We start from the raw sequence: 26,723 nt of genomic DNA, 5'->3' as shown, positions 1-26,723 counted from the left end.
TGAAAATGGTAGAAAATGCACAGCTTGGATCAATGTACTCCCATACGGCAGGTGGGACAAGTCATCTTGGTCACTTATGTTTTTCAGAAGTTTCCTGATTGTTATATTTTCCCAAATAATTTTTTTTTTTTTTTTGAGATAGAGTCTCACTCTCTTGCCCAGGCTGGAATGCAGTGGCACGATCTCGGCTCACTGCAACCTTTGCCTCCCGGGTTCAAGCGATTCTCCGGCCTCAGCCTCCTGAGTAGCTGGGAGCACAGGCATGCACGCGCCTGGCTAATTTTTATTTTTATATTTATTTATTTATTTTTGAGATGGAGTTTCTCTGTTGTTGCCCAGGCTGGAGTGCAATGGCGCGATCTCGGCTCATTGCAACCTCTGCCTCTTGGGTTCATCACGTGATTCTCCTGCCTCAGCCCCCTCGAGTAGCTGGGATTACAGGTGCCCGCCACCATGCCTGGCTAATTTTTTGTATTTTTGTAGAGACAGGGTTTTACCATGTTGGCCAGGCTGGTCTCGAACTCCTGACTGCAGGTGATCCACCCGCCTCGGCCTCCCAAAGTGCTGGGATTACAGATGTGTGCCACTCCACCTTGCTTCCAACTAATTTTTGTATTTTTTGGCTGAGATAGGGGCTCAACATGTTGCCCAGGCTGGTCTCGAACTCCTGACCTCATGTGATCCACCCACCTCGGCCTACCAGAGTGCTGGGATTACAAACGTGAGCCACCATGCCTGGCCCCAGATAATTTTTAATTTGGCAAGTCACCACCATACAAAAAAATGAGGTTTTAATTAGTCTTACAGTGGATTTTCAGACAAACTTATAGAAAATTACACAAAGGATTTTAGTGGTTAGAAAGTAACAGCCTTTTTTTCCCCTTAGAAAGTATCTCAAAATTTACAACCTCTACCACATACTTCATGCCAAGAAAATTAGTATTGCTGTCTCATGAGCTAAAAAGACCACAGAGAAAGAGAAAAGCTTTCTGTAGTAACAATAAATGATATGAACCTCTGTATCTTTCAGAGAAAAGGAAAGATACTTGCTATGGACTGAATGTTTGTGTTTCCCCCAAATTCCCAGGTTGAAATCCTAACCCCTAAGGGGATGGTCTTAGGTGAGGCCTTTTGGGAGGTGATGAGGTGATGAGGGTGGGGCCCTCTTATTGGATTAGTGCCCTTACAAGAAGAGACGTGAGAGAGATGTTCGCTGTCTCTGCCACGCCAGGATGCAGCAAGAAGGCAGCCCTCCACAAGCCCAGGAAGAGAGCACTCTCCAGGAGCCAGTTCAGCTGGCGCCGGATCTCAGAGTTCCCAGCCTCCAAAACTGTGAGAAATAAGATTCTGTTTTTTAAGCCACCCTGTCAATGGTATTTTTGTTACGGCAGCCTGAACTTAGTACCTGAAGGATGTAAAGAGAAAGATGAGCTAATTTTAAGATCATTTAAGGCTATTTCTAGTCACTTTCTTTCTCATACCAAAAATCTCACAGAAATAATTTAAACCACAAACAAGAACCAAAATTGTAAGAACAAGGACATGAAGTCACATCACTTCTAAGTGATCAGGTCGTGTGGGTCAGTGAGAACACCCTGGGCTGGGCAGATTCGGAGGCTGCCATTTGTCTTTTCCCTCTGCTGCAGAAGCACATCAGTTACTCAATGCCATTTTCAAAGCACCTCACCTGAGCAGCAGCAACAAACTCAAATCCCTGTCGAAAAACACAGCAGAGCCTCCAGCCATGGGGAGCACTGGCTTGTGAGGATACTGAGAGCCCCTGCAGGTTCCAGAACTCCACTGCCCACCTGTGCAGGGCCAGGCCAGGGCACACTGCCACACAGCACCAAGTGCGCTAGCAGGGACAGGCAAGAGGCACTCAGACAGGTTGAGCCCCCAACACCTGACAGGTACAGCAGGCAACAGTGACCTAGAACCTAGAGATGTCCACCGAGCTGGGTCGAGTGGTGAGTGGCTCAGAGAAGAGGAAGAGAAACAGTGATCCCAAGGACAGACACCCATGGGGGACCAGAGACACAGTAGGGCCCCAAATACAGAGAGAAAGGGCTTGTGGACTCCTCCACAGAAGGAGCTTGGGCAGGAGAGATGACCAGATTTGCCTTCTGGAGCCCACTTATGTCCGTGAGGGCCACAGCAGAAAAGGGAGAAGAGGAGGCAGGCAGGGCTCTCCCAGAACTAAGGAGACCCTGAAACTGTCTAGGTAATGTGAAGGGGGTCTGGACAGCCAGGAGGACTGCATGAAGACAGAAGCTGCCAGTGAGTGGCTGCTCAGAGGAGGGGCAGGGATCGGGGAGAGTCTAGGAGCTGCAAGTGGGTGGCTGCTCAGAGGTGGGGCAGGGAGGTGGGGAGAGTTTAGGAGCTGGAAGCTACAGCTGGGGAGGTGCTCACAACCTCCATCGAGGCAGGTGAGTTGGAGGGAAAGTGATCCATCCTGCCTGTGTGGAGCTTGGCGTGTCTGTGGGAAAATCTAGAGGCTCAGTAGGTGAACTGGGACCCAGGAGAGAGACGTTAGCTGAGAACAAACTTCAGAGTCATGCTGGGGCCCGGCACTGTCACGGCGGATGGTGCCAGGTCCTTGAACACCAACATCTAAAGGGCCAGGGGAAGAGTTGAGGGCAATCGAGAAGAGAGTGACCAGAGACTTGGGGAGAGCGTCCAGAGGAGCTGCACCACCCAGGGCCGTGGAGGAGTGAGAGGGAAGCCAGGGGGCCCTAATGACTGGCTGGGCCCCGGGCACGCAGGGGCGGGAACGATGGAAAGCACGTGCTCGAAAGCCTGGGTGGAGAGGGAAGAGCAGCTGGGCCACAGGGAGAGGGGATAGAGTTAGGGAAGGAGAGAAGAATGGCTGGTTTTTTGCCTTGTTTCGGTTTTATTCATTTACTGATTGGAGGGAGACCTGCAGGTAAAGCACAGCCTTGAAGAGCTAGGGGAGCGGGGAGAGCACCTTGGGAGAGACTCAGAGCCTGCCTCGTTCCCTCACCGCCATCTAGGCAGGGCAAGAGCTACTAAGGGCAGGAGACCCCGAACCACTCAGCATTTCTGAGCAATGCCCTGGTCAGCAGCGCCTGGGTACTGCTCAGAAAGTAAACTTGATCAACAAAGCCTGGCTGTGGCACAGCTTCCAGCTCTTCCAGCTCAGGGCTGCCCTAGGCAACAGCAGGCACGACGCAGGGCTGTGGGGTCAGCCAGGTCACCGTGGACATGAGGACCCTGCCCATAGCATGGTGCACTGAAGGGCATGCAGCAGGTGCCCAGTGAAGACATGCTGAACAGAGAAGAGGTGAATGAACAAGGCCTTACAAAAGTGCTGTGTGCCTCCAACTCCAGAGCACTATGGAACAGCTTACAGCGCCCGGCCCTGCTCCACCGCTGGGATGCCAAACAGCCCTCAAGACAGGCAGCTGACAGGGGCTCGCAAGAGTACTTAAAGCAGGGCTTACCCAAACACAGTCAAGCCCAAAGCCCATGAAAGAAAAGTGGAATTCTCCTCAGCGAAGTTACGTTCAATCAGCCTGGCGTGGTGGCTCACGCCTGTAATCCCAGCACTTTGGGAGGCTGAGGCAGGAGGATGGCTTGAAGCCAGGAGTTCAAGATCAGCCTGGGCAACATAGGAGACCCCATCACTACAAAAACAATTGTTTTAGATTAGTCATGTGTGGTGGCATGTATCCGTGGTGCCAGCTACTCGAGAGGCTGAGGTGGGAGGACTGCTTGAGCCCTGGAGGTAGAAGCTGCAGCCGCAGTGAGCCACAATTGTGCCACTGCACTGCAACCTGGGCAACAGAGACCCTGTCTCAAAACAAGTTACTTTCAATGAAAAAAAACCAACCAACCAAACAAAAAAAAAATACCCAACACCCTGACACTGCCCTGAGAATGCAGTTTGAGCAGATGAGGAAACAGCTGCTGTTCTGAGTGTGGCGTGGCCGGTCAGATCATAAGTCGCAAAGGATCCTGTAGGGCCACTGGGCCCCTCACCCCTCAGGAAAGGGGTGTGACCTCTGGAGAAGCAGTTCCCAAACCCTCCTGTGGACAGCTACCACCATTAACGCTTTTTTCTCTAGAGGAAAAATGTCTCCCAGGCTAAATTTCAATCAGCTTTGCAGAGCCCGCAAGTGAAGCTCCAGGTTGAGCAAAGAGCCCAGCCGAGTCGAGATCCCCACAGAGAAAAGTTACCGAGAAAGCTGAGTGTAGTGCAGACCGCTGCGGAGGACACAGTGTCCCATTGTGCCAACATCGAAGGCACACACCGTGGCTGCGGGTCATTGTTTCTAAATGCACGTGGATGTCTTACGGTTTATAACACTTGTCAAAAATGTCCCCAGTGCACACGACTTCCCCTCTTCCAAGCTTCACATCCTTCCTTTACTAAACTTAGGAAGGCCATTTCTCAGAACTAAGTCAACAATAGCCAATAATAAGCCATTAGTTTTTCCCCCAGAAATAACGTCCCCTTTTCTTCATCTGGTGTCCAGCTCCTAGCACAATGACCTGCTCATGAGACATTAGCTTAAATCTCGAGGTGCTGACTGCTCCGCCTGCATTTATAGCAAGAAAAGTTCTGACCACACATACAGGTACGATATCTAAGGACTGATTTATCATTGAGAGTGTTGACAGAATTTCACGTTCAGGACATAACAGAATTTCTAGAAAAGACCAAACAGATCCATCTGCAAACAGAATCTGATTTACACAAACACACCCAGCACACCTCCCAGAGAGCATGGGGACCCGAGGGTGGCCGCAGGAGGCCTCGCTGCGCTCAGGGACCAGATCTTCCAAGGATGAACGCGAGAAGGGCCCAGGCAGTCACTATGCCACAGACTCTGCAAGACAATGACACGTGTCAGTGGCCGGGGCACCCAGCAGGCCGAGAGGCACCGACACAGGCTTGCCCCTCCTCCTTCCCAGCCCCGTGCACTCAGATGTTCTTTCTCTCTGTCACTCTCCCGATGCCAACACTGAACTTCTGCCTCTCGAGGTTAGGCTGGCTCTGGGATGCAAACCGCAGGTTGAAAGAAAAAGGGTTTGCCTCGGAGCTCAGTGTGCTTCCTCAGCAATGCTGTTTTCTAACGGATGTGGCCCCTAACCCGCAAGCCAGAACCTCACCAAGCTCAACTGACAGCAACTCTGCCTTTCCAGCTGTTCAGGACTCAAACCCTGGATTCGCACTTGATCCTCCTCTGGTCTGTCGCTGACTCCACCCCGCTGCCCCTGGCTGCACCGAGCTGTGACCCAGCTGAAGCATCTCCTTCCTGACTGCTCTCACAGCGTCTCGCCTCCACAGTCTACCCCAACACGGAAGACAACCTGAGTCGGGTTATAGACCTTCTTGCTGTAACTTCCGCGATTCCCTCTCTCCTGAGAGAAGCCCACGTCCTCCCTGGGTGGCCCCCAGCTGGGGGGCACTGGTTCCTTCTCCTGCATCCTCCTCCTTGCTGTTTTGCTCACAATGGCCTCTCCCTGTGACTCTCCCGGCGCCTCCTGACTGGAAGGCTCCGTCCTACTGTCCCCTCCGCCTGGCTCACTCCAAGTCTCTAATGAGGACCCCCATCAGCTCCTTTGAACAGCAGCCTGCCACCCACTCCTGACCCTTCTCTCATTTTTAATAAACACTTGTCACTCAATACACTATAGGGTCCATTTGTTTATCCTGTTTATCTCCCCCAGCACGTGAGCTCCATGAGAGCAGGGATTTTCTGCTTCACTGACGAGGCCCTAGAAGTACGATGGTGCCCAGCACAGCAGGTGCTCGACAGACACGCGGCATCACTGAATGACATTCAGGGCACCACACTCGTCAACACAACCCCCTTGGCAACACACACCAGCAAGTGAGCTGTGCTCGAGTCAGACCACGCTGGGATGCTGGGACCCCGGGCACTCCAGGACCCCAGGACAGGCAGGTGGCCTCAGCCTGTCACTTACTGGAGCAGGCAGTTGACGTTTGGGGAGTGCCTCCAGTAGCGGTACGGGGAGATGCACAGGGTCGGGTGGTCCCGGTACTCCTTCAGGATGTTCCGCGCACTGCCAAAACAAGTTTGCTGTGGTCAGCCAGGCAGCAGGATGGCACCGCCTGCTGCGATCAGGCGGGTGGAGTCAGAGAGATACAGGGATGAACGCAGGAGGGGTGGGGGACGCGAACTTAAGAGGCACCTACTCCTTAAACTTATTGGTCAGGAGTAAGAACTGGCTTCTGGTGAGTCGCCTGACATCAAACTTGCAGAGATTCTGAAACTTATGGTAGACTTGCTGCTCGCTGACCCCAGGCCACCTTTTGACGCTGAGGATGAGGATGGGAGGTCGGATACTGGGATAATCTGGACCAGAAAAATTCTAGAAAACATGCAGAACACACGAGATTTTCCACAGTTCTTCCTGACTTCTTATCCAGTCCGAAGATCTCAAAAGAAACTAGGAAAGGCTCTGCTTGGGGCAGGGAGGGGAAGAGAAGGAAGGATGAGTCCATGTTGGCTTTGGTGGAGAAACATGAGAGGAAAGAAAAACCCAGCTCTCATCTCAGCGACCACTGAAATCCCTCTCACGAGTCCCAGAGAGCACTGGCCGCTTCCCAGCAAAGCCTCTGAACTCTGAATGGGGCGAGGGGGCCAAATGAGATCTACTCACGATCTTCGGGACCCCCGCTCGGATGAGGTTCACTTGGTTCACATAAGGAGCCAGCACGTCAAGGTACTGAGGAAAGGATGACTCGGGCACGGGGTCGATGCTGCAAGGACAGAAAACCCCAAAGCTGTCAGGCGCACGGAAGTTCATCCACTTCCTCGGCCACAGCCAAGAATCCGGTGACAGAACAGGAGAAGGACACTCCCTCGGACGGCTCTCCCTCCCTCCTGCCCTCACAAGTCTTGGGGCTCTGGTTGGGTGCTTCCCCAGCTGGCAAGTCTAAAAGCATTCTCCGTGGCCACATAGAAGAAGAGCTTCCAGACGGTCACCATCTGCTGGTGATGGTTTGGTGAGGGTCCCACTGCTGACAAACAGCAATAGGCTCAGAGAATCAGCGTGAGGCCACTATTCAGAGAAAGCCCCATGCTGTCCCCCCTTGGTATGACATCACCTTTGATTCCAAAAGGGCATCCCTCATCCCACAGCCTCCTCCCACTGCCAGTGCCCCCTCTGTCCAGGGAGCACACACACCTGAGCGCAGGGCCCCAGCAAAACCACGGGCCATGCAGACAGGCAGGGAGGGCTTTTAGGCCATGAGGATTAAAAGAAATAAAAGATGTGCGACACCAGGCACTGAGGTGCCCCACTACTGCTAGCTCCTTCACTGTCCAGCACACATGTACTTACCAGGGGGCCCTTTAACAGTCAAACCACAGGAGAGGGGGTTAGGCTGGCACATTTAAGAAATAAGCTTCCCATCCATGTGTCACAGAACTTTTGTATTTATAACATCCACTGCTAAAATGGACAAATATAGGCAGTACCCAAGTTAATAGATTATAATCCAAAAAGATATTTCTACATCAATCCCAAAGCACACATTAGAATTTTGATGGGCTCCTTCACCTGGCTGGCTAAGTCCTACTTAACTAACGTGCATGCCAAGGACGGTGCTGTATCGTGCACGCTGCTAACGTGTTTCTGGTGCCTGTGTGCCCAGGGCTGCAGGCATCAAAGATAGTGTTGCCATGGGGAAATGCACTGAAGACTCCAATGTGGGGTTCCACTAATCTCTCCCTAGCCTATGTGTCCCCAACAAAGGATATGTCATTCATTGACCTGAACACTTTCTCCTCATGCCTCACTGTTGCTTACATGGCTATAAGAAAGCAAGTGAGAGACAATCAAGCACACACCAGGCTGGGAAGGACTGAGACAGGTGTCAGAACCTAAGCCTAACCCCACTGCCTTGGCCTCCTGACATCTGCAGGGATGAGGGGGCCAGGACCCATACAGGCAGGCACAGGGGTGGTAGGAAGGGCTACTCCTGTGGCACAGGGCCATTTGTGGGCTGCTGCCCAGTCAGGGACAAGATTTCTATACCAGTGACACCTCACATTCTCCCTTCTTTGGTAGAACCCTGGGACTGGAGAGGTGTTGGCTTCCAGCAAGGGCTCAATAAATCCTGACCACCAATTGAATAGTAGGATGAAAAGAAAGAACACTTACCGGTATATCTTCTGTAGAAGCAAGTGTGCCACTTTCAAAAGAACTAGGAAGGAAAAAAGACAGAAATGCAATAGAGCTTATCAAAATGTGCATGCTTATGCTTTATCTCATTATGTGCAAGCCAATCTGAAATAAATGCAGAATCTAGGGACGGCAGGGGCATACTGCCAACAAAAAGTGAGTCTCCAGCTGGGTGTGGTGGCTCATGCCTGTAATCCCAGCACCTTGGGAGGCCGAGGCGGGTGGATTGCTTGAACCCAGGAGTTTGAGACCAGCCTGGGCAGCATGGCGAAACCCCATCTCTACAAAAAATACAAAAATTAGCCAGGCATGGTGGCATGCACCTGTATTCCCAGCCAGGCATGGTGGCATGCACCTGTAGTCCCAGCTACTCAGGAAGCTGAGGTGGGAGGATCACCTGAGCCCAGGAGGTAGAGGCTGCAGTGAGCCGAGATCCTCACCACTGTACTCTAGCCTGGGCAACAGAGTGAGACCCTGTCTCAGAAAAAAAAAAAAAAAAAAAAAAAGTGAGTTTCCTTTTAAAGGAACCACAATCCTTACCTGACCCACAGAGGAAGGCATCATACGCGGCTTCGTGGGGGCACTTTGTCTCAACTGAGGCATTTTCCACCAGGAGGAGAGAGAATCGAGCAGTCATTAGAAACACGCCCCATCCTAGCTCACCATCCACAGTGGCTGCGGCTCATACAACCTCCCCATGGTCCTGCATACCCTTCTCCAGGCCCATACACCAACTTCACCTTGGTCCTCCCCACGGTGGAGAAAGCCCCAAGATCAGAGCTGCCTTATAGACTACGGACCACATTAAGGAGGAAACGGACAACTCCCAGGGCTCTTGGATGCATTCTGGGCTCGCTCATTTGGGGCAGGAGTTACATGGAGTAAGTAGAGTGAAGGAAAACCCCACAGAAACCTCCCCCTCCCCTGCTGTCAGGGGCAGGGCAGGGGGAGAGGTGGGGGGGAGGGGAGGGGTGTGGCCGGGGGGTGCGGAGGGGTGCGGGGGAACCAGGGTCAAGGACAAGCTCAGCTGAGCACCTCAGCACTCTGCCGACTGTGCAAGGATTGTGGGCTCATGGAAACGTACCATATTTCTCACACCTGCTCGCGTGAACAATCTCTGGTCCAGAATTCTTGGTGGGATTCAAGTCACTATTGGAAAAGAAAAATAGAATAAAAAACAATTTGCTGAAAGTAATCCCTTCTTGTATTCCCCCTCAGTCCCTTAAGTTAATATAAATTTTTTAAATGTACTGAGGACATATCTTTAAGGTGCAAATCTAAGCATGGACAGGTAAGATCTTAGTAACTGGGCAACAGGAAAGGGGAAAGAACAATGGTGCAGGAGGCCCCAGTGGAGTTACTCCAGGCATTTATCCAATGCTTCACTTGAGCCCAGGCACCAAGATAGACAAGATACTGTCTCTGTCCTCCGGAGCTGTCTAGTGGCCTGTCTAGCAACAACTACAGAGACAATTATGCCTGTCTCTTGTAAACGCAAGGCCTGAGGCATGACAGTCATGCCAGGACCCTGCAGGCTTCTGGAGGCAGACAGCACTCATGGAGAGTCCCAAACCACATGATCCAATGGAGTTCAAGGAATGGGGAGACGGCAGGCATTTCGAGCAGGCAAAGACAGTGAGGAGAAGGAGGAGGTCTGACCCCAGGAGCAGTGAGCTGAGAAGTGGGGCTGAAGCCTTTGTGTGAAGGGAGGGCCAAGAGTGTGGGGAGGAGGCCCTACAACAGGCAGGGGCTTCAGAAACCACAGAAAGACTCATCAGAGAACAGAGCCCACTCAAATTCACATTCTAGATCATCACTCAAGAGGCGGTGTGTGGTATGAAGAGGGCAGGCCACAAGGCTGGGACACCACTCAGGGGCTACTACCACAGTTCCATGGTTGGAATGAAAAGACAATAATCCTGAGAATGCAGAGAAAGGAGAGGTTTGAGAGACTTACAGGGTCAAGTCCATAAAACTTGACTCAATAGATGTGAGCAACTCAGCTCTGTGACCCCTTCTAGGTCTTGGCTCCAGGACCTGGGTGAATGGAGATGGCACGTGACAAGGAAACCTTTGCTTCACTGGTTTTCAATAAGATGTTCTGGAACCTCATGTGCTTAGCCTCCTGACCCCTAATGTCCCCATCTATAAAACAGGCATCGTCGTCGTGGGTGTGCCATGAGCTGTCCTTTAGGATTGGGATAGTTGTCAACAGCAGCTAAGATTCAACAGACCTGGACTACATGCAAGGGGCTGTTCTAAGTCCTTCCACATCTACAAACTCATTTAATCCTCACAACAACCTTGGAGTTACACACTATTTTCTCATCTCACAGATAGTTAAACTGAGGCACAGAGAGATTAAGTAATTCTCTCAAGTTCACTCACAGAACCAGTGAGTGGCAAAGCTGGGATTTAAACCCAGGAAGCCTGGAATCAGAGCCTGTGCATTTACAACAAAGCTCTCTCCCCACTTCGCCCTCTCATGCACACACAGCCCCCAGTATCACGCCTGGTACCATCAAGACTTCTGAGTTTGCAGGCACTGGAGTGTGCTTCAGGGACAGAGAGGAGGGTCAAGTTGAAGGTGCCCATAGGTCATGTAGGGTGGGAACATCAAGAAGACAGCTGGTAAACGCAGTGTCCTAGATGCTGAGGTCTGGACCGCAGCCGTACACAGGAGCTGGGAGTTGAAGCCCAGGGGGTGGATGAGGCCACATGGGAGCCTGGGAATGAGCAGGAACACAGCTGAGGAGGGGCCCTTGAGAGAAAACTTAGGAGACAGGTAGAGAACACGAATCACAAGGAATGGGTTTAAAAAAATCACACACACACATCCAGAACAGGGTGCCATCCCTGTTCCAAACGCCTCTCGTGCCTCGTCCTGCTGACTGGGGACAGACCGGCGGCTCTGGGTGCCCCTGCGGAGAGCAGAGTGAAGGAGACAAGGCCCTGCCTGCTGTGGGCTGAGGGAAGAGGAGCGTGGAGAGTTCAGGAGGCTTTGTCATTAAGTTGGGAGAACACTTGTTGATGTGGAAGGAAATGAGAGGGAGACAGAAAGAGGTGGAGACACCCCGGGAAGGGGCAGGTAGGGGTGGGGAGTTGCTGAGCAGGGGTGAAGGTGACGAGTAGGTGGCGGCTCCTCCTGCCTGGCCTTGCACAGGGAAGGTGCTCCATTTGCTGGTGACAGGGGCGAGACAATGAAAAAGGGGACAGTAATCGCGCAACTGTTTGAGGGGCAGGGGTTGAGAGATTTCCTGTCTCTGGCTTCTCTCTCTTTGGAAATGAAGGCAAGAGGGTCATCGGAGAAAGGGGGCCATGAAGCAGGAGGAGCTGGAGGAGACCAAGTCCCAAGCAGGCATCACTGTGAATGGTGGGCGCGCCTAGAGAGCCCAAAGGCCTGCGGGGCACAGGGAGGCCACCAAGGCCGCTCCAGCAGTAGCTCCAGGAATCGCCGTCCTCACCTGTTCAGGACTTCATAGACTTCGGAAAGATTCGACACCCTCGGGAAATTCATCTCCTATAATGATGGAAAACAAACCAGAGGAAAACATTTGCGCTTTTGTTTATTCTCTGTTTCAGGCAGTACCAAATGGTCATTAAAACGGCCTGGAAAATGCTCACTTCTACAACCTCCTTTCTCTTCAAATGGTGCAACCATCCTTATTCCTTAGTTAGGATGTCAGGGTACGCAGTATTCCTGGGTTTCCTAGAAGGACTCTCAAAAACCCAGGCTAGAAAAAAACTCTACACACACTATCTCCCTTAGAAAATGTGTTCAACAGATTACCCATAAACACAGGAAAGCAAGGCACGAGGACAAAGGCCAGGGACATACATGGAGCATACAGGCATTCTAAGGCCTAGAGGGCTTTGGGGCAATGCCTAGTTACTAAACCCTAAAAGTTCATAGTAGCTGGAAATACGCCAAGTACAAATAATAACAGCCTCTGGGCAAAGACAGACCACACACCCCACTCCCATCTGTGTGGCTCCCTTCCTGGATAATTCACTTGTAAGGGATCACTCTAAGGCTTCACAAGATTGATCTGATGCCCCCTTCTCTGTTCTTCAGTTGTTGTTTTTTTTCCCCTTGAGACAGGGTCTCCCTCTGTTGCCCAGGCTGGAATACAGGGGGGCAATCTCGGCTCACTGCAATCTCCACTTCCCGGGCTTTAAGTGATCCTCCCACTTACGCCTCCCAAGTAGCCAGGACCGGAGGTGTGCACCAACATGCCCAGGTAATTTTTGTATTTTTTGTAGAGATGGAGTTTCACCCATGTTGCTCAGACTAGTCTCAAACTCCTGGGCTCAAGCCATTCACCCACCTCAGCCTCCCAAAACGCTGGGATTACAGGTGTGAGCCACTCTGCCTGGCTATTCTCAGCTTCGTTTCTAAGCAGCATTTAAACCAGTTGGGTCGCTTTTCTCTACGCATAGTACACAGCCTCGACTCCACAACAGAATCACCCGGGAAGCTTTAGAAATACCACCTGGCCCCACTCTAGGTCAGACAAAAAGCTGCCAGTGCAGCCTGGCTATCAGCATTTTCAACTTTCCACGTGATTCCAACATGTTGTCAGGACTGAGAACCCATGACTGGAGGGCTCAATAAAGAAGAGGTTTTCTCAAGATTCTTCAGGAGGGAACCCCCTCCCCCCAGTGCTCTGTACACATGTTGCAAATACTCCTAAGGCATGCATCAAGTTCTAAAATAAGTTGTTCTGTTGTCTGATCTAAATAAGCACAAAAACTCTATACATGTAAGTCAAAATGTGGAAACTGGAGTGAGAGAAAGGGAATAAGTCATATATAAGCTAATACAATGACGCACAGGTGCCAAAATACAAAAGGAAACTGATACTGGTTTGAAGAGAGAAAAGCATTCAAGGAACAACTTTAAAAAACACAAGTGGCAGGCCGGGCGCCGTGGCTCACCCCTGTAATCCCAGCACTTTGGGAGGCTGAGGCGGGTGGATCATGAGGTCAGGAGATCAAGACGATCCTGGCTAACATGGTGAAACCCCGTCTTTACTAAAAATACAAAAAAATTAGCAGGGCATGGTGGTGCGCACCTGTAATCCCAGCTACTCAGGAGGCTGAGGCAGGAGAATCGCTTGAACAAGGGAGTCAAAGGTTGCAGTGAGCTGAGATCGCGCCATTGCACTCCAGCCTGGCTTTGAGAGCGAGACTCCCTTCTCAAATGAAACAAAACAAAAAAAACAAAAAAACACAAGAAAAAAAACCCCACAAGAGAAAGCTAAGTGTTACTGGTATGGAAAAAGCAGTTCTTAACCCAAAGCAGTTCTATTCATTACCTTCCAGATATCCTTTGTTACGCTCTTGGTATCAATGAGAACAGGAAATAGGCTGTGGATATTCTGCTTAAATTGATCGTAGCTTTCTGAGGGGAAAAACCCAGGTAGTCAAGAGTGAATTTGTTTGTTGGCAAAAATGGGAAGGAACATTCTTGAACCTAGCTTGCCACTGGCACTGATTAATAAAGCAAACTGAAACAAAACAGGAATTGAAAACATCATTAATCCTAGCCACTAAGGATTTCTAAACTCAGATCAAGCTGCCATCACCACTTTTAATAGTAAAGGCCGAACGGTTTTCTATTAAATTCAGGATGCATTCTATTGCCAGCCTTAGTTAATGCAGTTTGCGAAGCTCTAGCCGATGGGATAAGACTTAAAAATGAAGTATTATCAGAAAGGCAGACATGATATCATTTGTAAATAATTGCTCAGAGAAAAATCCGAGAAAAAAAATCAAAAATTATAACTAGTAAAGTGTCCTGATAAAAGAAAATTTATGCAAGAACTCAGTTGGTAAAGTTATCAGTTATACCTGCACCTAAAGAGGTTTATTGCAAAACACACACACTAAAAACAAAACCCTGTGATCTCTTCCCGCTACTCTCCCATTTCCTACTCCCCAAAGGCAACTACTTGCAGTTCTTTTCCTTTTGGTATTTATTCCCATCTCTCTCGCACATGCATGGTGTGGTGTTAGACACCTCACTCCTGACCTCCCACCGGCTGAGAGGGTGATGACCCCTCTCATTCCACCTCCACACACATGCCCGTATCGCCCCACGCGCGTCATTCACAAAAGGCTCTGTGGTGGCTACAATGACTTCTCCTTTCTTGCACAGCTTTTGTTCTCCCAGCGATTATTTTGTTGTACTTAGTTTTTTGGTGAATGCGTATTATTAATTTCACTGCTAATTCTCCAACTCTCTCAATATGCCCAAACTCAGGTGTTTCATCGTTTCTTGGGGAAATGGCTCCTAAAACTTTCTTACCCCTTGTAATCTAGACTAGTGTTCTTTGTACGTTTATTAATTCATTTAATCTCACAACTCTGATATTGGCACTATTATCCCAATCTTACAATTAAGGTAATGTCAACTCGCTGGAGACTACGCACGTAGTGAGTGTGGGATGGATGAGATCACCAAGGCTCGAGGCCCCACTTTACCCACTAGGCTGCACCACTGAATGTCCAATAATGGAATCAACCATGAAACAGCAGGGGACAGCCAGAAGACAGCGTCACATGACACTGAAGCAGCATTTATTAGGTTTTTAACAACATAAAATAATGCTTTGGGTAAGTGGAAAAAAAGCCAAACAAAAATCAAATAGTGTAATCAAATATGTAAAAATTCAGGATACTAGCTGATTAAAGGTGACTTCTGACTTCATGCATTTCTGATTTTGCCAAGTTTCATACAATAACTCTGAACAGCTTCAGTAATGGGGAGAGGGGTATTAATTCAAATGTAAATTTTTTCCCCCTTGACAAAGTCTCCTGGTTTTCCACCCTGGGGAGACAGTAACAGATCAGAGTACAGGCCTCTGCCCGAACTCTCCAGAAACCTGCAGACGCTGGGGAGGAATGGGCATTTTAGGAGCTGCCTCAGGGGTATGATTGTGTACCAATCCCTCTGCCAGATGGCAAACTGCGTGAAGGAAGAGAAATGACAGGTTTGCCCCTACCTGGGAGGGGTCTGAAGAACTTCTCATGGAGGTGCAGCAGGTCCATCATCATATTATGTCCCACTAAGGGCTACTTGGAGTAAATCAACAGGTGAGAGAAAATAAAAAAATGTAATCCAGACACTACAGACTAACAGTTTCTTGCAAAAGATATAGCGTTAGAACCCACTGCAATTCTGATCACTTGACAGTTCCATCCTAACCTTCCTTTGCCTCCATGAAAGGTAGTTCAACCGCTTAAATGCCAACAAAAAGAAAAAAGAAAACAATTCACAAGTAGGAGGCACGTAAGGCAGGGTCTGCGCTGGAAACCTATACTGTGAAGCAGGCACTTGCAGTTTCCCCAAAGAGTCTTAGGTCAGTTAGTACTGAAATTCCTGTGTTACGGAAAGGAGCAGAGAAGTCGTACTGTTTCTTATGGATACTCTTGCCCCAAATTAACCTATCATGATTTGGTGAAAGCAAGGTTAGATCCAGGAAGCTAGTTATAAATGAGAAGGAAGGTCAGGTGCAGTGGCTCATGCCTATAATCCCACCATTTTAGGAGGCCAAGGCAGGCAGATTACTTGATCCCAGGAGTTCGAGACCACCCTGGGCAACACTGCGAGATCCCGTCTCTACCAAAAAAAAAAAAAAAAAAAAAAATTAGCCAGGTATGGTGGCATGTGCCTGTAGTCCCAGCTACTCAGGAAGCTGAGGTATGAGTTTCACTTAAGCCTGGGAGGTCAAGGCTGCAGTGAACCGTGTTCATGCCACTGCACTCCTTCCTGCCTGGGTGACAGGTGAGACCCTATCTGAAAGTAAAACATGAAAAAATTCATGAGAAGGAATCACTTATCTCAAAGAATTTTATCTTGCTGTTGAAGGAGCCTTTAGTATCTATGACCAGAAATACTAAAGACTGCCTTTAGGCCAAGAAAAGAGACATGTTTTCCTACCTTCTGGGCTTTCACCAGCATTTGGAAAAAGACAGAAAAACCCCTTGCTGAGAGAAGAATATTTTCCTTCCAACAGCTCTCTCGGTCACAAGAGGTGTTCTGAAGATACCAACGATGTTGTTTACTCACTTTCTTCACTACCACCTGAAAAGCAGGGACAAATTCCCTGAATCCTGGGTTACTAGGAATGAGGCCTAAAGAAATGGCTCTGCATCTCTAAACAAAAGGAAAGGGGGAAAAACTAGCAGCGTACAAGATAAAAGCTTTTCAGAGGCCAGATTTGGCCAAGTATGAGAGAGAAACAATGGAGCCACTGATGCCCCGTTCTCAGTGAGAACTCACCCCCTCATCTTTCAGCACCGTCCAGATGTTGGGGAGGGCCTGCCTCAGCACCAGTTGGACCTCAAAGGCCTGGAAGCCTGCAGCAGGGAAACACAGGGGCACACAGCACCTGGAACCGTGTGGCATGTTCCCCACAAGAGAAGCCCCGGAGGAGCAGAGGCTGAGATGGAAAGGTCAAGTGGAAAGGCAGCTTGAAGGGTGCCCAAGCCCATGAGCCATGTGGCAGGGCCTGGCCTATCATGATGGGATCTGGGGCAGCATTCTAAGAGTTTTTTTTTTTTTTAATCTCAGGGCCACTCTTAAGTTGGGGATGCCATAGAGCTTGTGTTTATGTGAGTTACAGCTATTGATATTAAGCATGTTAGAAATTAAAACTCTTAAAGAAGTTTTTTAAGTAACAAAAACCCATTATACATGAACAAAAATAACACTTATAAAAAATAAAATAACTATTTTCTAAAACAAAAACTTAGCGAGAAGAGTGACACTATTTTACATTTTTGCAAATCTCTAACATTTGGCTGGAATGTTGTGTCGGCATTTGCATCCAATCTGTTGATATGTTGTGATCATTGAAACATAAGAAAATCCAGCCTCACGGCTGGGCGCGGTGGCTCATGCCTGTAATCCCAGCACTTCTGGAGGCTGAGGAGGGCGGATCACCTGAGGTCAGGAGTTTGAGACCAACCTGGCCAACACGGTGAAACCCTGACTCTACTAAAAATACAGAAATTAGCCAGGCATGGTGGCAGATGCCTGTAATCCGAGCTACTCAGGAGGCTGAGGCAGGAGAATCCCTTGAACCCGGGAGGTGAAGGTTGTAGTGAGCCAAGATGGTGCCACTGCACTCCAGCTTGGGCAACAGAGTAAGACTCCTTCTCAAAAAAAAAAAAAGAAAAAAAAAATCCAGCCTCAAGCAGATACGTAGGTGGAAAAGGGAACAGAATTACTAGCCTTATCAAATGACTTTGGATATTCTTTAAAACTGTACCAAACTCAACAAGTGGTAGTTTCTTAAAGATTAATTGCACTGTGGAATCTGAAACCATCATTAATGAGTTTCATTGTACTGTTACATTACAATCCACTGGCCTATCTCACACCTAGAATAGATCTCTTATCCATGAGATAAGATAGCGCATAATAGTAACATTATGTGCTAGTAATCTGGAAAATGCTGGTTGGCAGGGTTATGTATGTCTCCCAAATGTTTGCACATTTTACTACACAATACCAACAGAAGACACTGGAAAGTATGATCACTGATCTCATCAGAAAGGTCGTGGTACTGGGAAGCTGTCAAGCTTACGGTGGCACATGTAAATTCTTCAAAATTCCAGTTGATTGAAAGCTGTAATTTTATCACTAGGAAATACTGTGAGTTATCTTCCTTGAAGTGACAGGCTTTTTTTTTTTCCTTTGAAACAGAGTCTTGTTGTGTTGCTCAGGCTGGAGTGCAGTGGCGTCATCTTAGCTCACTGCCTTGGCCTCCCAAAATGCTGGGATTACAAGCATGAGCCACTGTACCCGGCCAACAAGCTCTTTTCATTGAGAAAATGATTGTGAAACCTTCAAGTCTAAGCAACCAATCAGTTCTTTCCAGTAAAAATGATATTTCATGGGGCCGGGTGTGGTGGCTCATGCCTGTTATCCCAGCACTTTGGGAGGCCAAGGTGGGAGGATCACCTGAGGTCAAGAGTTTGAGACTAACCTGGCCAACATGGTTAAACCCCATCTCTACTAAAAATGCAAAAATTAGCTGGGCATGGTGGCGGGCACCTGTAATCCCAGCTACTCAGGAGGCTGAGGCAGGACAATCACTTGAACGCGGGAGGCGGAGATTGCAGTGAGCTGAGATCCTGCCATTGCACTCCAGCCCGGGCAACAAGAGCAAAACTATATCTTTAAAAAAAAAAAAAAAAAAAAAAAAAAAGGCAGCTAATTCAGCTCTCAAAAGACTGCACAAGCACTTTTCCTTGACACAATCACTGTATTTTGGCATACACCTGAGCAATGTTTTATGCATACTTATTTTTTACATACCTATATTGACATATATTTAAAAGATGAGTAATCAAAAGATTGAGATTTAATACAACCAAGAATATTACTTTTTCATCAAGGAAGCTGCTAGTAAGATTGGCCTTTCCGTTTTTAACTGAGAGTAAGTGGCAATGAAGAACACGGTTATGATGCTCCTGCCTTAATGTGTGCTGCGGTGCCAGCAGCTTTGTCCGACATTGCTTGGGCACCAATGCAAATGGCACAATGACAATAGCAAGCACAGCTGAGGGATACTTGGAAAACCGTTTTGACCTCACATACCCATTGGAAAGGGTCCCAGAGACTCTAGGATCCATAGACCAGCCTCTGAGAGCTGCTAAGCTACGGCGTGTTCACTGTGGCTCCACACCACATGGTGGGGGAAAAGCTTAGTGATTAACAAAAGTCAAGATAATACAGGGCACCCAGGACTGAGATAAAAGGAATGGCTCAGGAATGGAACTTGACCTTCTCAGCTTTGAAACCGAAAGTATGTCGAAAGCCTTCAATGTGTGAATGCAGGTCAGAACTTTAACCACAAAGACTCCATATCCGCCGAACAAATGCTGGCATCAGACTCAGTCATGAGGCACTTGGGACCAGGATCCCAAGAAAGGGTTTGTTTCCCCCAACTCCTGGCAGGTGACAGTGACCTGTCCCAATGCTCCTGCATTGGGAGGAACAGCCCCTGCCTACCAGTGATCCCAGGAAGAGTCATCCAGTCGCCTTCCTTGGCCAGGTCCAGCCACCGCGTCACTTCGTCAATCACCACCTTGATTTGGTGTTTATCCGGAGAGCTGAAAATGGGCGCATGAAAGTGAACATGTCAGAGAAAAACACATCAGAACCGCAAGACTATGTTAACATGAGAGCAGTTTCTGAACCCTCTGGTTTTCATGTTGCAATCTACAAAGAAAATGGACCAAAAGAAGACGATTTCTTCTCTGAGGCTCTTATGCAATAGGAAGCCAAACAATCGGAAGAATAGCCCACAACCTTCCATAAGATCCAGGCATATATTCAATCCCCTCCTGCTTCACTAGGATGTATGGAGGAAAAGCTATTGGTATCTAGCCAATACCAAGCATTGCTATCAGGACCGTCTTCTTTATTCAGCTTTCAGGGGTGATAAAGTCTCTATCTGGGACAATCAGGAAAAGACAAGGACTTTGGTAAACACATTGTCTCTTGCATCAGAAACAGAACCTAATATCATTTTGAGATAAGGAAAGGCCTTTCTCCAACTCTTGAAAATGAAAGAAGGTTAAAAATTCAACTTGTTTTTCCCTTACAAAAAGCTACATTTTTATATGAAAACCAGCAGGAAAAATACAAAGAGACAAAAATTCCTCCAACATAACAGAATTATCTGGAAGAGATCATCACTCATCGCATTTCAGATGTTCATTTAATCTCCCCCTTCCTGATAAAGGCAAAGAGCTTCCATACCTTGTTCAAACCCACACCTAGCTGACAGCACTTGGCTCCAGGTGAGGGTACCAGCCCCAAGGCCCCCGGTCCGTCTACCCACAATGCTGTTGCTCTCGCTGTGGTCACTCCTGACCCCAGCTCTACAGGAATACGAGGTTTTGGAGACTGGGGCTGGCACAGAGAGGCAAAGTAAAAAGGCAGAGGTCCCGGCCTAGGGGAGCAGGGTCAGGCACGGCAGGGGAGACACAGCCTAACCAAGGCACACATCTAAAGTCAGTGCCCAGTATGACTGGCACAGTCAAGGTTGCCCGAGAGATATCCTTGAAAAATCCGTCAGAAGATCACATGGGGGATCAACATAACATCTCACAGCAAGTCCAACAGAACGATTTCTTCCCCTCTAGCACTGGAATGGAATTCTTGTTTCTTTGAGTTCCAAATTAGGAGTCAGTTTCTTTTTCTTTTTAAACACTGAAACTCACACTCAACGCAGTGAGAGGTTCATGAGGGAGTGCAACATGATGGAGACAGGTGAAAGCCATTCTCAGTTGGGGCACAGGGAGAGCAGCGCCAGCTGCAGAAGCAGCTGAAGCCATCCCCGCCAAGCATGGATGGAGGTCACCACACTCCTGGAAACAGCACGCCCGCCCACGGGAAATGCAGACAACAGCAACAAGGAAACAAAAAGGCACCTGGAGAAATAGGCCATACCTGCGAACTCTCCAGTTCCCAGTCAGGATATCGTGTCTAATTTTCTTCTCCTGTTCTTCATTCATATATGGGATTCCGTTTTTGAGAAACTTAAGACGGAAACAGAACAAGAAACAGAACAAGGAGACAAGTCAGAGGGATCCTTTGTGCCTGATTTCACGACGACAGGTAGAAAGGGGAAAGGAGACGGGCTGTATAAGCCAGTTAGTCTAGATCACTTGTAAGACATTCCCAGGCCGGGTGCGGTGGCTCATGCCTATAACCCCAGCACTTTGGGAGGCCGAGACAGGTGGATTGCTTGAGGCTAGGAGTTCAAGACCAGCCTGACCAACATGGTGAAACCCCGTCTCTACTAAAAATACAAAAAGAATTAGCTGGGTGTGGTGGCAGGTGCCTGTAATCCCAGCTACTCGGGAGGCTGAAGCAGGAAAATCACTTGAACCCGGGAGGCGAAGATTGCACCACTGCACTCCAGCCTGGGCAACAGAGCGAGACTCCATCTCAGAAACAAACAAAAGACATTCCCATTCCCCTCCTCCAATGCCATACCTTGTTATAGTTGAAGCCATACTGATTCAAAAACTGAACACTGGAAGCCTGGAAGGAGAATTCTGAGTCCAAAATCCCAAACGTTGTAGGGAAGAGATAGAAGTTACACGAATGGGCTATATACCTATAATAAAACAAACATACAGAGACAAAGCCACAACCATTTAAAAAACTCTGGCTCCCAGGGCCGGCTTCAGGGTGGGCTCTTTCTTTTAGGCAAGAAGAATCTGAGTGTGCCCGAGTGTCTGCTGTGTTTCAGGAGCTATGATTGGCACTGGGGGTGCTAAATGAAAAAGGCAGAGAGCCTGCCTTCAGGGCCAGGGTCTACCACAGAGACAGCCCCTCCACAAGCTGCCCAGGGATGACAGGTTAGGGCTTACAGGCTGGCACCCTCAACTGCTCATGGCGGGTGGGGAGGCATCCTGATAGTTGGGGCATCCTTTCTGCCTACTGTGTCAGGTAGTTTAAACATCACTTTCATTACACCACACTGTGTCAGGCACTTTTATTAATATAGGTGCACACTGGAGACAATGGAAATGGGGAAAGGAGCACTTAAGGTACAGAGCGAGGCTGGCGGGAAAGGTACTACTTCCAGAGAGACATCAAAGACAAGCTGGAATCCGCAGAGGGCAGAGCGAGTGGAGGAACAGACACAGGAGAGAATACGGAACATCCAGGGCAAAAGTGATCGGGGCACCTGAGGCAGAATTTGAAGGGTGCAGCTGTGGAACACAGGTGGGAAGCACCTATGTTTGCAGAAGCTTTTGATACGTACTTGTTTGCCTCTCCTTCAATAGCGGAAAACACAGACAATCCTGGAAGAATGACCGTAGAGGGAATGAATGCCAAGGAAAAGCAACCTGAATTTCACTACAAAGACAAAAACAATTCAAACAGTACTTTGCGCCCACAGATACTATGTGGGCTGTACAACAGGATAACATCTTTAATGACAAAAAAGAAAAGACAGACTGGAAGCATGAGAAATGTCAAATTGTAATTCACACTGAATTTGCTAAAATCTAATTGTGGCCTGTTCTTCAAATACAGAAGTAAATATTAAAATGACATTCTCATAGTTTTAAAACTAACCACAGAAAATACCAAAAACCATTAAGATTTATATATTTAACTCATTTAAAATGTCTATTCCTCCCCCCTCAAAGAAAACCATATGCAAAGTTAAAAAAAAAAAAAAGACTTCAGGCCAGGTGTGGTGGCTTATGCCTGTAATCCCAACACTTTGGGAGACCTAGGCAGGTGGATCACTTGAGGTCAGGAATTCGAGACCAGTCTGACCAACATGGTGAAACCCTGTCTCTACTAAAAATACAAAAATTAGCTAGGTGTGGTGGCGCGCACCTGTAATCCCAGCTACTCAGGAGGCTGAGGCAGGAGAATTGCTTGGGCCTGGGAGGCAGGGGTGTTGCAGGGAGTCAAGATCGTGCCCCTGCACTCCAGCCTGGGCAACAGAGCAAGACTCTGTCCCCCTTCCCCCCAACCAAATTTGGGTACAACAATGGAAACATAACTACAACTGTTTCCTATACTTCTCAAAGAGGTCTTATAATTAAAAACAAACAAACGAACAAAAAAAAAAAAACCCATAACAGAAAAGTAGCAAAGGATCAGGATAGAGAGGAAAACACACACACGTTCATCATCATTCATAGTAAAAGCAGGGGTTGGGCATGGCAGCACTCCCAGCTACTTCAGAAGCTGAGACTGGAGGATCTCCAGAGCCCAAAAGTTTGAGCCCAGCCTGGGCAACACAGCAAAAACCCAATGGTGCGGGAGAGGGCACAGGCAAACCCAGAAAAGTAAAATCTGGCTCAGGGTCTGTTTCTGTAAATACAATAACATTTTACTGGAATGGAGCCATGCTCATTTGTTCATGTATTCTCTACAGCTAATTTCACATTACAAAAGCAGGATTGAGTAGTTGTAAAAGAAACCGCATTACGCAACTGTTAACAGCTCTGTCTTGACCAGCCTGGCCAACGTGGTGAAACCCCATCGCTACTAAAAATACAAAAATTAGCCAGGCCTGGTGGCAATTGCCTGTAATCCCAGCTGCTCTGGAGGCTGAGGCAGGAGAATCACCCGAACCTGGGTGGTGGAGGTTGCGGTGAGCCCACATCGCGCTACTGCACTCCAGCCTGGGCAACAGAGTGAGACTCCATCTCAGAAAATAAACTAATAACTAAATCAACAAATAGATCTGTATGAACCAAGACAGAAAGATCTCCAAATCTCATCAAGGAAAAAAAAAAAGTTTCTGAAACTGAGATGACCTTAAAAAAAATTATTTTTGTGTGTAAATTTTCTTAAGAAAAAAAAAATCACAGGCCAGGTGTGGTTGCTCATGCTTATAATTCCATCACTTTGAGAGGCAGAGGCAGAAAGATTGCTCGAGCCCAGGAAGTCAAGACCAGCCTGGGCAACATGGCAAAAAACCATCTGAACAAAAAATTTAAAAATTAGCTAGGTGTGGTGGTGAGCCTGTAGTCCCAGTTTACTCAGGAGGCTGACGTGCTAGGATCACTTGAGCCCAGGAAGTCTAGGCTGCAGTGAGCTAAGACTATGCTACTGCACTCCAGCCTTGGTGACAGAGCAAGACCCTGTCTCAAAAAATAAAATAAAAATCGCACACACACAGTTTTACTTGAAAGAGTAACAGTGAGTGTTCCTTAATACTGACTTATTTAAGCACGGAAACAATGCTGCTAAATTTGGTTTGCTCCGAAGTGTTGATTCCATATGTATAAAATGGCCCAACACAAAACAAGCATACAAAACGATACTCACAATATCCTTGAAAAATCTCAGAGCTGTTTTTACAGTAGGAAATCCAAGGACAATAAAAATACCTTCTTGAAAAACTCTAACAGCTGGATATTAAACTCACCAATCTGACAGACTGTAAATTGCTGAACACTCTGACGGGTCTTTAGATACCACTCCGATGGCAAATCAAAAAGACTGTGAACAAACAGGCATCTCATTCCACGAGCAATGACATCCCATCCCGGCACTATGGCCTCCGCGGCAGGACCACCACTCGCAACCGGGGAGGATTTTTTCCTTGTTACAACAACTAGGGAGCACTACCATCATTCAGTGGACAGAAAGCAAGGTCCTCCAACACGTAGGAGCAAGCCACACAAAACGTCCTGCCCCCCAAATGCCAACAGGCTGCTGGCCAGAAACAGTGCTGGTCTGGCCAGGATCTTATACAGAGGGGACACAGCTTTAGTTTTACCTGATCTGCTGGGGCCCAGACAGGTTAGAACGAAGGCCCGTGAACTCTATGTCCAGACCTGCCAGGAAGGCAAAAAATAGCAGTCCTCGGGCGCAGAACATCGCCAGCACTCCTCACACTGTAGATCTGCAGGCGGCCAAGGCACCCGCGCTCACCTCTGCCCTCAAGAAGCCAAGTGAGGTCAGGAAGGGAAAATGGAGGAACCAAGGCAAGGAGCAGCCAGGCACCTGGGCGCACGGGGCTCTGGCCAACAACGGACGTGGGGCTCGGAGTGTACTTGCTGCTCAAAGTCCCACCGCCCCGGGGCTGGAGAAGGAAGCCCCCCCTGTCCTTCCCGAGGCCCTCTCTGAGGCCCTGTGGCCTGGCAACCGTCCCGCCACCCCCTCCCCAAGCTCGCCCGGGGCAAGGGGCTCTGTCCGGCACAGCCGCGAATCCCAGGCTCCGCACCCACGAAGTCGGCCTCCTGGACGAGCTCCTGCAGCAGAGGGAGGCTCTCCTCGAACTCGTCGGCGCCCACGTCCATGGCCGCGCAGCTCTGCGGAGTCGCCCAGCGCTATCACGTGCTGCCCACGCGCTTCCGTCGCGCCGCCGGGTCTTAAAGGGCGCACGCATGGAAACCAGGCAGCTGCCTCCGCCCCACGTGCCCAGCTCCCCCGTGTGCCGCTGGCGTCGCCCACACCTGCCTGCGGGGGTTTTAATTGTACGATTTCCTACAGAGGTTTGATTGCAATTGCAATCAAAGCCTGTTTACCTGGCTCCTCAGCAATTTCTTTGCAGCCCTTAACGTGAGAATGTCATTTACATGGACTTAGAATGTTAAGAGGCGTAGCAGGAGAGGAAGACAGAGTCCCCAGAAAGGGTGAAATCAGAAAAGCGGAGCAGGAACAACACCGGACGCAACTGCAATAAGCAGATCCTTTGCTGCGGCTCACGGTCTTCTAAATCACCTCTTCCCAACTTCTCCATCACTGCCAGTATGTCTGTCCCCATTCCCTCTCCCACGCCCCTGGACATCTTTTTCCTCATTCTGCTGTCCACCTTACCACTGTCTTCACACCTGCAATCAAACTTTGCAAAGCCTCAAAAACTGCGCATTAAATTGAAGGAATCCTTGGTCCCCAGGGATTATCTCGTGCACTCACTCCTTGCGGAAATCCCTACCTACACCATCACATACATGTGAGCTTAATTTTTACTTTTGTTACTGTTTCCAGTGCAGCTAGTCCATGGTCTTCCTTACAGTGTCCTCCCTTGAATTCTAGGCTTCTACTTGAACAGCGTTTTGGAACTATGGTCCTCAAAGTGAGGTGCTCAAATCAATCTTTAAGGTTAGCGGAGAAAACATTACCATTATACTTTTTTATTTTTTCCTTTTGAGACAGAGTCTCACTCTGTCACCTAGGCTGGAGTGCAGTGGTGCCATCTCGGCTCTCTGCAATCTCCACCTCCTGAGTTCAAGCGATTCTCCCGCCTCAGCCTCTGGAACAGCTGGGATTACAGGCATGCACCACCACGCCCAACACATTTTTGTTTTTAGTAGAGATAGGGTTAAACCGTATTGGCCAGGCTGGTCTCGAATTCCTGGCCTCAAGTGATCCACCTGCTTCAGCCTCCTAAAGTGCTGGGATTACAGGTGTGAGGCACTGCATCCGATCTTCAATTATACTTTTAAATGCCTCTCCGGGACATTAATTAAGCAAAAGGGGACTATTAAGCCATTTGATTCTGAAGACCTCTCAGAACAAATCATACTTCATACAGATTTGTGTTCCATTTAAAATAACACATTGAATACTCAAATTGGCAGAAGTAACATATTTCACTTCTAAACAAACGTTTAATTGGGGTATACATTAAAAAAACTGGAAAACAATGCTCTAGAAGCCACCTTAACTGCCTACAGGTTTTTTCTCACATTGATCAAATAGCCAAAAATTAACACCTTAATCAGCTCCTTTCAGAGAACTGCCATGATTCCCATCTACCCAAGCTCAAATTTTAGATTAACTTGCATGCATTTCAAATTTCATCTCCTATCTAATAAAATGTTCACTTCATGGCAAATTGAGCACCTACTAACCCCAACCATTTCCACCTCTGCTTTCAGCTCCTGATGCCACCTCCTTCCTCTTTCAAATTTGTTTCTCTTACTGTTGGGAACCAAGAGTCCAAGTGAGGTTGGCATTTAGTCCTTTCATTTTCACATACTGACTGTTCTACAATAAGCTTAGACTGATACTGACATTTCCTATTTTAAAA

The 26,723-nt window shown here is 48.4% G+C and overlaps 1 protein-coding gene across 4 annotated transcripts; it reads right to left on the bottom strand.

The window, feature by feature from the left end:
- Positions 1-4,599: 4,599 nt before the first annotated feature.
- On the bottom strand, positions 4,600-26,320 carry PNLDC1 (PARN like ribonuclease domain containing exonuclease 1). Of its 4 annotated transcripts, none has more exons than XM_019029047.4 (19): positions 24,912-26,320; positions 24,465-24,522; positions 24,111-24,184; positions 21,978-22,017; positions 21,200-21,323; positions 20,651-20,739; positions 19,205-19,305; positions 16,466-16,542; positions 16,124-16,267; positions 15,186-15,255; positions 13,497-13,582; positions 11,643-11,698; positions 9,263-9,327; positions 8,719-8,772; positions 8,158-8,200; positions 6,652-6,751; positions 6,185-6,360; positions 5,953-6,051; positions 4,600-4,850 (listed from the first exon to the last, which is right to left on the bottom strand). In XM_019029047.4, exons 1-19 carry the CDS (start codon positions 24,985-24,987, stop codon positions 4,787-4,789), a joined length of 1,596 nt encoding a protein of 531 aa, XP_018884592.1. In that variant the 5' UTR covers positions 24,988-26,320; the 3' UTR covers positions 4,600-4,786. The 4 variants fall into 4 exon arrangements, with proteins under 4 accessions (XP_018884592.1, XP_018884593.1, XP_055247006.1 ...); XM_019029048.3 differs by having other exon boundaries at positions 24,465-24,590; positions 24,912-25,022; XM_055391031.2 differs by having other exon boundaries at positions 24,465-24,621; positions 24,912-24,993.
- Positions 26,321-26,723: the final 403 nt, after the last annotated feature.

Source organism: Gorilla gorilla, chromosome 5 (genome assembly GCF_029281585.2).
Source record: "Gorilla gorilla gorilla isolate KB3781 chromosome 5, NHGRI_mGorGor1-v2.1_pri, whole genome shotgun sequence".
NCBI lineage: Eukaryota > Metazoa > Chordata > Mammalia > Primates > Hominidae > Gorilla > Gorilla gorilla.
Note: the sequence above shows the minus strand (reverse complement) of the source record. Positions and strands in the feature narration are given on the sequence as shown.

What these genes read in the sequence shown, in the direction of transcription:
- PNLDC1 (XM_019029047.4), bottom strand. Translation starts at nt 24,987, where the DNA reads ATGGACGTGGGCGCCGACGAGTTCGAGGAGAGCCTCCCTCTGCTGCAG. An exon ending in ATGGCTTCAACTATAACAAG is followed by an intron (nt 20,740 to 21,199) that starts GTATGGCATTGG and finishes TTCCGTCTTAAG; the next exon opens with TTTCTCAAAAACGGAATCCC. An exon ending in GGGAACTGGAGAGTTCGCAG is followed by an intron (nt 19,306 to 20,650) that starts GTATGGCCTATT and finishes GCCCATTTTCAG; the next exon opens with CTCTCCGGATAAACACCAAA.